This window comes from Volvox carteri (assembly GCF_000143455.1).
Source record: "Volvox carteri f. nagariensis unplaced genomic scaffold VOLCAscaffold_31, whole genome shotgun sequence".
Taxonomy (NCBI): domain Eukaryota; kingdom Viridiplantae; phylum Chlorophyta; class Chlorophyceae; order Chlamydomonadales; family Volvocaceae; genus Volvox; species Volvox carteri.
In genome coordinates, this window is record NW_003307574.1 from 664281 (window position 1) to 677885 (window position 13605).

General features: G+C 56.0%; 2 protein-coding genes across 2 annotated transcripts in view; both read right to left on the minus strand.

Annotated features, from left to right (window-relative positions):
* The window catches only part of VOLCADRAFT_93385 (uncharacterized protein), a gene marked incomplete at both ends in the record, with an annotated part of 8605 nt that extends 2878 nt beyond the window's left edge, over positions 1 to 5727 (minus strand). Inside the window, 7 exons of the mRNA XM_002952674.1 lie at positions 1032 to 1361; positions 2989 to 3070; positions 3545 to 3653; positions 4258 to 4408; positions 4703 to 4804; positions 5357 to 5378; positions 5515 to 5727. Coding sequence (XP_002952720.1) covers positions 1032 to 1361; positions 2989 to 3070; positions 3545 to 3653; positions 4258 to 4408; positions 4703 to 4804; positions 5357 to 5378; positions 5515 to 5727 — 1009 coding nt within the window. The remainder of the gene's footprint in view (positions 1 to 1031; positions 1362 to 2988; positions 3071 to 3544; positions 3654 to 4257; positions 4409 to 4702; positions 4805 to 5356; positions 5379 to 5514) is intronic.
* Positions 5728 to 9131: 3404 nt separating this feature from the next.
* Positions 9132 to 12094, minus strand: VOLCADRAFT_62857 (uncharacterized protein; the record flags this gene model as incomplete). The annotated part of the gene is made up of 5 exons (XM_002952675.1): positions 9132 to 9218; positions 9774 to 9916; positions 10468 to 10554; positions 11107 to 11278; positions 11681 to 12094. 5 exons carry the CDS (start codon positions 12092 to 12094, stop codon positions 9132 to 9134), a joined length of 903 nt encoding a protein of 300 aa, XP_002952721.1.
* Positions 12095 to 13605: the final 1511 nt, after the last annotated feature.

Sequence of the window (13605 nt, forward strand, 5' to 3'; positions counted from 1 at the left end):
ATCCGGCTCCGCCACCAGCTTTCCAAGACGCTCCGAAACCACATCCTTCGTTGCAAGCGTTAGTGCTCCACGGCTGCGCCGCGGTGCTATTTGTACGGCAGCAGGGGTGGGGCGCATGACACGTCGTCGCGCAGGTGAGAGACGGGAAAGAGGGTGAGAGGATGCGGGTTGAGGAAAGCGGAAAGCATAGGAGGCTTTCGCCGTACCGTGTGTCAATAAGCCCTCCCCCCTGCCCCTGCGGCCTGGCAACGTCTGTAGCTTCTCGCCACTTGTTTGCTGCAAAACCGGAGGGTCCGGGCGGCAGACCCTGTGCACCTGTCCATGCAGACTTCTCACCAGGCGTAAATCCACGCCCTCCCCGCTGGGTGCTGAACCGCCATTAAAGCACCGCAAGCACCCTAACAAACAGAATGGCGTGCTCGTTCGGTCCAACCGCCGGTTGCGCAGCTTTGGCATGGTATGATAGCTTCAGGATGCCGTCGCGCGCGTGTGTGTACGCTGCAGGCACCTTCCTCCCCCCTCCCTCCTTCGCAGCTGCCAAACCCAAACTCCAAAATACGGCACATACACGTTTAGGCACTCCTCCATTTTCATCATTGAAGGAGGGGCTTTAGCTCCGTGGTAGAGCGCGCGCTTCGCATGCGTGAGGTCACCGGATCGATCCCGGTAAGCTCCATAACCTTGCAAATATATCTATTAATATTTTGAACAGTACGGTCCAGTTTGCGGACCTCTTTGATAGGTGAAGGTTCTGAGTTCGATTTCTGGTCAAACCCCGAAAATAATCAGGAGAATTAGAAATCGCTGATGAGGCGCGGAGATGTGGTCTAGTTTATGGACTAAGTTTCGCATGCTGGCTTATCTGTCTCTACGGCTGTCGGGTGACTGGATGAGGGGGGGTCTAGTTAGTAAACCGCCGTCGGTTGTACGGTGTAATCAACTTTCAATATACATCGTCCATTGGCCTTCCGGCTTTGACGGACTCCCGCGCACTCGTGCGGCATTTGTAACTTGTACCTAACTCTACTTACCGACAGAGACACACACTCTGCAGGACGACTCCTTGGATGAGACAGGACCCGCCTCGTACACGTCCTCCGGGAGCCACAGCTCCTGGGGAGGCCGCCTACCGCCCGACCGCCGAGACAATGGCGCCCCGCCGCCGCTGCATGTGCTGCCGTACGCCGCCTCCCGGCAGCCCTCCCCGTTCCCCACCACCGCCGCTGGCGCAACCAGGCCGCGTGTGCTGGGCCACGCGAGGCCGTTGTTGCGGGCTAGGCGCGCTACCTGGAGGCCGTACGACAGATTGACTGGAGTGCCGTACGCTGCCACGTGCCGTATCGCAATGTAGAACTGCAAGTCTGTCGAAGGTATATCGGACAACACATACCATGGCGCCGTGTGGATATCGCGTCAAAATTATGTCAGCTCAAAAAACAGGCCTGGCTAAATCTTGGGTGGCCCAGACCTCCCTAACCATAAATCCCCCAGCGCCTGAACCGGAGCCGTCCGCACCTACCCCTGTCCCGCTCCCCTCCCCTTCCCCCTTCCCCCCTGGCTCCGCCCTCCCCTTCGGTCTCGGAGCTGGAGCTGCAGATCACGAGCTAAATCAGCAGCACGAGTTTCCTGCGAGACGTACATACATACACTGCAGGTGGCTGGCAGAAGTTAAGGCCTGACTTCTGCTCCCGGAGGTTCTGGGTTCAAATCCGCCTGCCGACCTCTCGGTGTGTGAGTGGTGTTGAAGTGGGAGGTGGCCCCCAGTGTTTTTTTTTAAGTAATATATTACTTTTTAGGAATAAAGAGCCTTTTTGGCCTTTGGAAATAAGGAACAAAGTGAGGCCGATCCGTACATTTTCATTCCTTCAGCCAAAAACGTCCATTGCTGCCAGATTGCTCCGTAGTGTGCAGAATTTAGTATTATCGATCATAAAATAGATATGAGGGCCCGTAAGAAGGTCAAGCCCGTGAGTCAACGCGGCATAGCAGAATGTATGACCGGTCCTTCCATAGACAAACACGCAAAAGGCAACGACTTGAACGCCGAACAAACACAAAAACAGCAAGATAAGTCTGAAATTTTTCCTGATAAAGGCGTTTGGGACGGCGGTGCTGTTGTCGGTAATGCATCGGCAATGTTGCTGCCAGCGGCGACCGATGACACGGGCGCCATTACCCCTGCCTTCCATGGCGGTTGTGATCAGCATAAGCGCAAGCTGTCACCCAATCAGCTTGACAACAACGAATGCGGCGAGGCGCCCAACCCGAGCGCTCGCAGTGCCAAGCGGGCTCAGACACAGCGCATCCGCAAGGGCATGAGCGACGGTGCATGGCGGGACAAGCAGAAGGAAAATCCCCACAGATGGCAGATTGCCTGGGCCGCCAGGTATCCCACTGAGGAAGTGGCTGGACAGCAGCAGCAGGGGCCGGTACATGATGAACCGGTAGAGTCCTAGTGTGCTGTGGTTTGCAGTGGCGGGTGACGGCCTTTGATTTGCTATGCGGTTGCTTGCTTTGGGCCTTTGCTTGGTCGGATTTACTTTTTGTTCACAAACAGTGCCAGAACTATCTATGCATGTGCATGAAGCGTGCGCACATGAACGAAAACGCGCCAACGCAGTGTGTGCCTCTTGGTCTATGAGGGGAGTTGTAACTTATCGGGGGGGTCTGGGGGGGGCGTAGCCCCCCCCAGCGCCCCACTCTTAAGGAATACATAACGGCGACGCTAGCAACTTTGTTACTTAGGTTGGAATAAATTGAGACCCCCCCTAAATGAAAAAAAAATCACTGGTGGCCCCCCCACGGATTAGGGTGCCCCTCTCGCAGGGGAGAGCAGGGAACTGCCTCCAAGGGAAATGGGGCCGCTGGTGAAGCTATACCACCCGGTAACAACATACATACATACACTGCAGTGAGGTATCATCATTTCCCCAGGGTCCCCCTCTCCCCAAACCTCCGCCGCCCCCAGTCCCATCCCCTCTCCCTCACCTTCCCACTGGCGCTGCAGCCTGCCGTGCAGTCGGATCATCAAGTACTGACTGACCGCAGCTGTGGGGCTCACCGCGAACACCTGCGCCAGGGGTCGCACGTGCGGGGCAGGTGGAGGGGACGACGAATCACAGAGGGTGCAGAGTGACAGAGAACAAATTGGCGTTACCCTAAGGATTTGAACCAAGGACCGAATTTGTACAAATGTTTTAAATTCAACCGCCGATGCCCAAACCAACACAAAAGGGGACGGATAAGGAAAAGGCGAAAAAATCGCCAACTCGGGGGCTACAGAGTGGATGAATCAGTGCATTAAGGGTAACGGGACAGCGAAAAGTCGTGTCTGCCTCACAACGATCCCCAAAAAGGTTAGAGCGAGCTCCACCCGGGTCTCACCGGCCAGTCAACCAACCAGCCCCCCACGACCCCCCAGCCAGAAGGCTGCCACCACGGCGTCCATTCCCAACATCCCATAGCCAAGTCACTGAATCAGGCGCACAGGCGCACGCTTGGGAACACAGTGGGGGGCTCCCCACCCGCGCCGGCGTGGGCCCACCTGCACCTCCTCCGTGAGGCGGACCGGGTAGATCGGGGAGGCCGGGTAGAGCTGGTTGGGGGCGGGGCCCGTCAGGAAGGACACCTTGCGGGGCGGGTACAGCGGGTCCCTGAGGGTGGTGGTGGTGGTGGAGAAGGGCGGGTGGGCGGGGGGTGGGGGTTTGAGGGCGCGGCGAGGGAAGGACACGACACGGATCGTGACACGAATCGGACGTGCGGTTGGAGAGGGTGGCTGCGGCAGCCAGGCGCGAGTGGGGCGGGAGGGACCCCCAATAGCGGCGACCCAATAGGGGGGCATCAGCATGTTGGGGGATAGAGGAACTCAAAAGGGAGTGTAGAGGTGCCAGGTCCTTCTAAAACAAACGAGGTCGCCTAAATAGGACGTTTCCAGGTTTTTGGTTTGGCCCCCCAACGTCCCCGGTGCCCCACACAGCCAGCACAGATCTCCCCTCTTCCCACACAACTCCCCATGTCCGCGGCGCTCTGCCTCAAAGCGCCATCCCGGGGGGCTGTGCCTTCCCCCCTCAGCCCTCACCCCCGCCTCAGTCCTCATCCCGGAGGGTTCCAAGGAGAGAGATCCTCACGGCCGTGCCCCCGGAGTCTCTGCAGAGTCTCTGGATCTGGGTTTCTGAAATATTTTTTTGGATCTTTTGGATTTCTGGAAATCTGAAGAATTTCGGACCTGGACTGGACTTGCCGCAGGTTCTTTCTTACCCGTGCTGGTAGAACGCCCGGAACACGGCCAGGCTGACGTAGGCCACTTTGCTGAGGGGCGGACGCAACCTGTACAGCAGCGCCTCGCCCGCGGCTGTGCTGGTGGCGCCGGTACTGGACCAGAACTCGTCATTGTCGCGCACCGTGTTCTCTGCGGTAGCGCGGTAAATAAGCCAAACGGGTTGTCACATAGCCGAGTGAAACCAACCGCGTGGGGGAGAGCAGCGCGCTCTGACACGCGCGTGCGTGCGGATGCATGTAGGTAGGTAGGTACGTAGGTAGGCAGGGGGAAATAAATGTGGAGTGCGCGGGCAAGCGCACTTTGTTTCCCACAAGATCGAGTCGTTCAGGTCATGTCCAATCAGGTTGGTCATGGCCGAGGAAGCGAATGACCCACATCGCGGGGGGGTGGGGGTGGGGGTCACCAACTGCTTTGCGGACATACTGGTCGTGGTGGTCGTGTAGAAGGATGGTGATGATGGTGGTGGTGGTGGTGGTGTGGTAATGTGGAAGGGTGGGATCCAGAGCGAGACTGTTAGTACAAGTGCTGATGTGGGGGTGGGGATGCGCACGGGGAGGCAGTCCGCGTAGACGCAGTGGGGTTAGAAAGGCACACTACCATTGAAACATGATATCGCTACGTGGGATTTTGGCACCCCATGTCGGAGCATAAGGAGGGCGAGTGCATGAACTGGTGGCCGCCATGAACTTGCCACATGTACCGTGTACCGTGTGCCGTGTGTGTGTGTGTGTATGTGTGTGATTCCAAGAAGCGGTCATTGCGCTTCATGGACCTTTGCGTCCCGTGTACTGCCGCCGCCCCAGCACATGGCCAGGGAACGCGCCGGCAGGGACGACGGCAGTGACCCCAAGGAAGCGGTTGATTTATGAGGCGCTGGCATTGAAAAGCTGTAACTGGCCCATGGAGGTGTTCCCGAAAGATAATTTGGCAGGAGTCAGGACTGGTGTGCTTTTAGGTGCACGGATGAAAAACTTCGGATTTACCGGCCCGCGGGCCCGTCACATCCATGGGACGTTGCCCCAAAACGACGGAATAGCAAACGAATTAGCAATCAAGGCAACTGGGGAATAAGCTTACCTATGCTTTGCACAGGGACGTCCTGCGGAGGCGTGTTGGAAGGATTGGCAGGGTCGTGCAGAGGTATGGGGGAAACGCATAAGTCGAGGGCATGAACAGCTTCAAGCGGGAGACGCTGCCCTTACACCTAACACCGAGTACAGTTCGCTCTTACGTACCGTACTTGTGGCTAGCACGGGTTCCAGCTCCAAGTTAGACTTTGACAGTGCGTCCTCATACCACGACCGCCCACAATTCATATAGACAAGGTCGGCGCTAATACGCGCCTCCTCATCGTCATCTGCGAATTCAAGCAGGCCGCGACTCCGCAAGCGCGCCCGGATGTAGGCGCGCAGAGACAACCGGTCGCGAGGTGGATACTCTGCGGCCATCGCTTGTCCTACCCAAGCACCAACTGATTATAGTAGAAATGTAAATAGGGGGGTCCTTGTGAAGCAGCTGCCCGCGTTTCTAAAGCACGTATGGTGTTGGATTGTAAGGTGCCCAAGTACGTTTGCGAGGAAGATAATGTGGCCAGGCTGGAGAGGAAAGTGCAGTGGCATATTGGAATGTGAGATTAGCGTAAGCGAGTTACAGGGCGTTTTATTGCACGGGCGAATTTACGTGCAAATCTTTCACCGTAGCATCAGTCCTCAGTTCATTTCTTGGAACGAACATCAGCATAGGTGCAAGCCCTCTCGCTTGGAGGGATATGCAAACAAACATCCTGATAGGGGTAAACTCGCACGCTACCGAGCATTCAACCGAGCACATGCATGCTTAGTTGAATGGTGAGATGCGACCCCCCCTTCATTTCGTGCTCGGCAAGCCTGCCACCGCGTACCGGATATGTTGGCGATGTTACAGAACGTTGCTCGACCCCGCCGACCAAAACTACACGTGCCCAACTGAAGACATTCCCGGTGGTTGTGCAGCAGCTCTTGAGGCTGTTGCTGGCTGAAATCCATCCTGAGCTGTTGCAACACGGCTAACGCGGGCACCTCCCTATGCACAGCAAATAGCTGTTCCAAGCCAACAGCGGCGTCCATGTCACCGACAAGGCTCTAAACGTCTTATCTGTTCTTATGTTTAATTAAGTTTATGTATGTTATACTTTGCGCAACTTTGTAATTTGACTTTACTCTGAACAAGGTGCTGCATACAACTGCCTCTTCGCCAGCGCTTCATCTTCCGCGGCAGTTTCACGAGCCCAGAGTTGCAAGCTACGACGTTGCTTTTAGTTACTGCAAAGCATCCACGCAATAGTCCAGCCTGCATGCCGCGTGCGGCTATGGCCAACATGCCCACCTGCGCAACGCGCTGGCGCACCTGGTCCTTTTCCGCCAAGAAAATTTATATACACTTGTACAGGCGCATTTTGCGAATCGCACGCGCGCATCCGCACGGCAAAATTCGAAAGAAATTTCTTTTGGGACGATGTACGAACTGTTTATTCGCGAAGTACGACCGGACACATTTGTGCGAGGGGCTGCTTAACAATAGAAAAATGTTATGAAGCGTAAAGGTAAAAAAACTTTGAGCTGCACCGGTGCAGCCAATTCCGTTAGGCTTGACGCGGTGCTTTAAACGTCAGGATTCCCGGCACCGATGCCCTTCACATGGGGCATCGTGTCAAGCGGTTTCAAATGCATTTAACCCCACATGGCGTATGGTCGTGGAAACAGCCCTTTGGGGTTTGTCGTAAGTGTCCTGTACAGTACGGCCTTTGCAGCGTCGCCTGCATATCATTAATCCACGCACAACTCAGAAGTCTTACTGCGGTTGAGTTCATGAGGTCGGCACAACAATTCGCTGCAGCGTCCAGCTTGACGTTTCGTCTCGCCTCGTGTGCAGTGGCCAGCTGGCCACCGTATGTGTGATGCGGGGCAAGCCATCGCTAAGTTAATGTTGGGCATCATACAAGGGAGTACGGTTCTGTGGAGGAAGGTACGTGCACAGTCGTTCACCTAGGTTAAACGGCACCTCAACCACCTCCTGCATATCACCACTTTACCAACCAGGAAAGGACATATGACAATCCTGACTTGCCATCAAACATTAAAAGTTTTGCCTCGTATACCGGATGTTACAAAAAGTAGACACTTGGCGACAGGCTTCCTGTGCGCAGGCTGGAGTCCGCAGCCCGGCTCGTGATGAAACGCAGCGCGCATCGCAAGGGGCAGAGCCAACACGACCAATTTCCCTCAGCGGCTGTGTGGCAACGACATGAACAGCCATACAAGATCCTCAGCATTCGCCATAGCGTGACGCGCAACCCCTTCCCTTTCTCATATACTTAGGACTGCCTAGTTGCCACCCACTCCCTCTTACCATCATCCCTCCTACCCCCTTCAGCCGGCAACGGCGAGGACCCCGCCGTCCTTGCGGGCCCCACGTAAGTTATTCAAGCGCTTTTAGAACCTGTTTCTGTCAGCCGGCATCAAATTCCACCACTAACGAAAACGACAAAACAAGGAGAGAAGATCCTCTGATCGCAGGCCATGTCGTACACACTCCATATCATCGACCATCCTGTCCACGTGCATTGTGCGCAGGTTGTGCAAGAGGATGGAGCAAGTCAGGGCGGCGGCGACCCACATGCTGGCATGCTAACTGCAGCCCTAAACTGGTGCAGTCGCGCTCTCCGTAGATTGTGGTAGGCAGCAGGCACGAGGCAGCTTGTGTTGTCAGTCGGGAAGGCCATTCGCCAACTCGTGATGAGAAAGGGGATGGGGGAGCATAACAAGCGGAAAGGAACCCGCACTAAACCAGTCAGTCAGTAAGTCAGTCAGTTCGGGTTGGTTTTCCGAGCCTTTTCCGGGTTCCAATCTGGTCAAACCCTCCCCCAAGAACAAAAACACAGGACGCAATCTTTTCTCCACATCTTCGGCACATAGATAGCAGCACGTGCTTGGTAAGTCCACTGCGCGATTCGAACGTCAACACAACACCGTACGTATTCCATTGGCCGTGTCGTTGCATCTCCTGCTGCTATTGCTGTTGCTGCTATTTCGGCACCAACTTCTGTGTAGCAGGGCAGACAGCTCCGTAATCTTGTCTGCGTATGAAAACCTCCACGTCAGGTGTGCCTTTAGGGTACTTGCCTGATGCCCTATGTCGGCACGCCCACCCATGGCGGAACTCCTGGTTCCCAGCCACAACCCCAAAACACACACGCGCACATATGCATGCATCAATACATACACGAGCCTTTTTGAAACCGAACCGATGACAGGACATAACAGCCGTTGCTGCCAGTCTTTGAGAGCCGTCGCTTTCGCCGTTACCGCCATCGCAGCAGCAGCAGCACAGCAACAACAACAACAACAGCTAATACAACCGTCTTTCCGTTGGCCTCATCCTATGGTGCCATGACAAGAAAACCCAAACTGAATGCCGTTCTTCTGGTCCCCCTGGTGCGGTACACCTTTCCCCCTTTCCTTTCCTTTCATCTTCCTTTCTCCTGTGACCGCCAGCTGGCTTTATCGCTCACTCTTCTTGACCGCTGCTCCTGACACTGTACCCGCATCTCACTGCTGGACCCATCGCTGTCGTGGCGTTCCGCCGTTGGCACCCTCCTGCAGCAGCCGCAGCAGCCGCTGCCTACGACATGGCGTTGCCGCAGGCAGGCCGAAGAACCGTCAGCGCCAGCCACGGCACCGCCGCAGCCAAGGCCAGCACCTCCATAGGACGACATCCTTACCATCCTACCCCTCTTGTGCGGTCGCTTTCGGTCCGGTCGAGAAGTGCCTGGCTGTATTGCTGTGTCTCTTGCTGAACGCACTCACTCACTCACTCATGCCACTGCATACACCACCAGCCGCTTGTCGTCTGCCACTGAGGCCAGGTGTGAACCGGTGCCGCTGAATGCCACGCCCCAGACCTGCGAAATGTATGCGAGCGGGCCAGCAGGCGGCAGCCCCGCGCCAAAGAAAGATAATTTCCGGTAGGAGATGCGAATAGATATCGTGAATAAATGGAAAGTGCTGAAACAACACCCTTAAGCTATACCTAGTTACGTATTACACGGCCAGTGTTTGCGTATGTATGTGGTTTTGACTCCCTACCAAGCTAGCTAGCCTGCCTATAGGGGACACGCGGGCGTCCAGAAGAGGGAAGGCGCCACCGTCCCTGGAGCCACTTTGCATCGCCTCTTCGGGCGATCGGCGATTAGAGGAGTCTCGCCAGCTGCGCAAGCACATCCCCCACACCACACCACACCGCACTACGTATACCAATCATACATAAACGCCAAAGCGATCGCCAACACGTACGACAGGCACGCTGCGACATGTGCGGCAAGACGGTGACGCACGCGTATAACCCGCGTACCCCACATCACTGCCCGTCCTGCCGTGCAGTGCGGGAACACTCCCTCCCCCCCCACCCGACACACACTTCTCCATCGGACCCCTTTCCCAGGCGTGTGCCGCCGCACCTGATCCGTATGGTCTGCAGAGAGCGTCTGTACGCACGTCCGCGTGTTGATGTCCCACAGCTTGACGCATGCGTCACTGCCGCCGCTGGCGAAGGTGGAGCCGCCCGGGTGCATGGCTACGGACAGTACCCATGACTCGTGACCTAAGGCCGCCATTCACGACCATGTCAGCGGCGACAACGTGAGGATAACTTGAGGAAGAGGTTCTTCCTCGCTAATTTAATAGAGCATGCTATGAGAGTATGCTATGTCCCTCTCTTAGTATGTCATGTTTCCCTTTAGATAGAAACAAGAGATGCAACTAATTATGTTCTTTACTTGCTGCTGCCTGTGCGCCGCCGTACTGTCTTGATCCCGGCGTGACCTGAAACGTGTTGGACTGTCTTGCAGTCCCTCACCTTTAAGACGAGCAATATTAATACACAACACAAGGACAGCCAAAACAGGTAACGTGGCGATGCCGAGTAACGTGAAGCGAGTAGAATGGGGGACGCGCGCGGGGCCGTGTCGGGGGGTCCAACCGACCAGGCCCTCGTTCACAGCCCCCCCCCTTCGCGCCCTCCGCGGCTACACACCATTTCATCATTTCCTACACGCCATCAGCGCCTATACATGCGCTGCTGCAGCAACCCTGACAACAACCTCTCCCAATGGACCCCGCCCTCCGCAGCCCTTGCGACCAGCCGCTGCTGACCTGAGAAGGACTCTACGAGGTTGCAGCTCTCCACGTCGTACAGATGAAGGTGCATGTCGTCACAGGCGGTCAGCAGCATCCGGCTATCTGAGGGAGGGCCGTCCGCGGGCAGAGCGCGGTTTGAGGGAAGGCGATGCGGGAGCGAGGCTACGAATGAGGGCTATTGAGGGCTTCACGAGCCCCGTAGGACCCGAAAGTGACTAAGCCAGAACAGCAAAAACTGCATTTCCTGCGACGCGTACTTCAGGCATCAGGCAGCTGGGGTTAATGACCGTGAGCTCAACGTCATTGGGCGGAGAGACTGCCCTTGGCAGTTGGCGGGCCCAGCCGCCGAAAAAGCGGTATTTGGCTCCCAGTCAGGGTCCGGAAAAGGTTCGTGCACCTCAGAAACCAAGGGAACGCAGTACACAGGGTATACACGCAGGGCACCGACGGCTTTGAGCTTCCAGGGTTCTTCCGCGCAAGAAGCGGAAGAGCTCCACAGAAGAGCTCCACTGCCGAGCCATGCCCCGGTCCTGCGTGGTTATGCGTGTCCTTAAAAGTGAAGCAGTTAGCCCCCTTGCTGCACCCTCCGACCCGCAGCAGCAACCGCGGCCTTGCAGATACGAACCAACACCATTACCCGCGACGAACCCTTACCGCTTGTGAAGGTCAGGCTCCGTACGGGCTTGTGGTGGCCCTCGCACTTGCCCAGAAGCTTTGAGGTCGCTAAGTCCCACACTGCCACAGTGCCATCCATGCAGCCGGCCGCCAGCCGCAGGCCATCTGGGCTGTAAGCTGCACTCAGTACAAATTGTTCGCGCTTGTGGGCCTTACTTTCTGCGGCGGCCTGTGGTCGGGATCAGGGTTGTGGTCGGGAGCCGAGGGCGAGCGTTAAGTGAAGGGCGGTTTATAAGGCGAGTTTTTCTTCTCGATGCGGGGACCTGGGGATTCTCTCCGGAGAAGACATAGCGAGCGATGGCGTGATGTGGTTTGCCATGTACGGGCTGTACTGCGTTAGTCCTGCTCCGTAGTGGAGAGGGAGGACAGGAAGGTGCAAGCTAGCTCCATAGGTTGTGTAGTTCAGGGCTTGCATGTACGGTTAGGTGCTTCATGGATTGGATCTTGCGGCTCCAGCACAGGACTGGGTGGCCCCACCCAGCCATGCCAGTGTGCGCGTTTACAACCCATGTCCTCGGCGACCGCGTACCGTAGGCGCTGCCAGCTCCCCAACATTTTCCGTCTTGCCCTCTCCGATACGCCATAATACGACGGTGTTACGTGTTCCTCCCGACACGGCCAGGTCGATTACATCTGTCTGTGGCCCAAAGGCCACCGTCCAGGTTTCAGTCGGCGCCATTTCGATCACCGATATTGTCGTTTGCTCGTTGACGTCCCACGCGCGTATCAAGGAGTCAAGGGCGCTCGAGGCCGCGAACTGGCCCGACCCGTGCGCAGCCACCGAAATTACGCCAAGCCCATTGCCGTCCTGTTTGTATGTCTCGGTGATACCATGATCAGTGACTTCCCATCGCTTAACGCTTTCGTCAGCTGAACCTGTCAGCAGGCTATTTGTTCCCGGAATCCAAGCTACCGACCAGACGCCCTCATCATGTGCCACGACATCGTTTTGCTTTGTGAGTTTCATTAGAACACTTGAATTACGGTGATCACAGGAAAGCTGTATTTCAAGGCCTAAGGTGCTGCAAGACTTCACCGGTGTCGCGTCCGATAAACGTATCGCGAATATCGCTCAATTAGTAAGTCGCAAGCTATCGGAGCTGTGCCATTGGTGGCGGAGTTCTGATCTCGCTGTACGAACGACTGTTGAACTTCAACGCTCGTCCGCCAACGCTCGTCCAAATCGGGCTCGGCGCATAAGCGGTGTTGCATTCGCCATGACAGTGCTGGCACAGATGAGAAATCCCTGACCCTAGGAGTTTCTGTCGTAATGTGCGAACGGCGTTCGCACAGCTGCTCGTGCACGCCCGCGTGCATGCAGGTACTTCTGGCCGCTTTCGGATGACGCCCCCAACGGCCAACGGTGCGCAACATGCCCTGCATTCTGGCTACTCCATACCTGGGCGATTTATGCTGCTGCAGACCCACAGGTACAAGCGTTACATCACCAGGGATGCGACTGGGGGCGTGTATCTGATGTCCCTACCCCACGAACCTGGCCATACAAGCCCCAACAGGCCTTGAGAGCAATATCCCTTGAACGTCACAAATGCTTCCATAATGTTGCATATGGCGTGTAACTCTCTATTGCTGGGTGCTTATTGCCGCCTAAGCTAATACCATCTCCAATCACCAAAACGCTTGTCCGTTAGGAGCGCCCACCCTGTCCATCAACCTCAACTTGCCCGCCTTCGTGACGTGCGATGCTTGGTGTACAAGACGCCCTGCGCATTCTGCATGTTCAAGCCCCTGCTAACGGAACGAAACCCAAACTCGCTATCGACATGCCTAAACGGCTCCAGGGTTTCAGCCACACCTCTCACGTGTCGAGTTGCGATATGCCCCTGCCTCCCAGGAAGGCCCGTTCCGGCCCGTCGTTGTAAATCGTCCCTCGCGACTAATCCCGCTGCTTTTGTTTGTTCCAGAGTGATCGTGCTCTACACTTACAAAATCCTACCCTTGCCTACCACTAGACTCATGGCAGACTCTTGTCATCTTGGCTACAAGGAGCTGGCCAAACTGTTTGTAAACCGGCTCATTACAGACCTTCCTTCGCAGAGTGCGACTCCAGAACCATGAAGTGAACGCGCGAGCGAGCGAATCTGTTCCGCTTCTCAGTATGGAAAACGTGGATTTCCACGGATACGGCACGTTCGCCAGACTTAGCCGCTTCCAAGGCTGAGAATTCTTTACGGCATTTGCTTTATTGCTCTTCAATCAACGCCTCTCGTTGGGCACCCAAGGATGCAACCGCAGGCTGCTCAGCTCTCAATTACTACAAGGATTACTCGCAAATTTCCTCACCTTTCCGTCAGCCAACCTTTCAAACACGTCTTCCATAATAAGATTTACACCGCTGGCGGCGACCACGCCAAGAGCAACGTGCTCGGCAGACATTTAAATAACTAAATGGCAGGCGACTTCAATTGGTAGATCAGCTAGGACAACACATTCTTAGGTGACCAACCCAACGGAAAA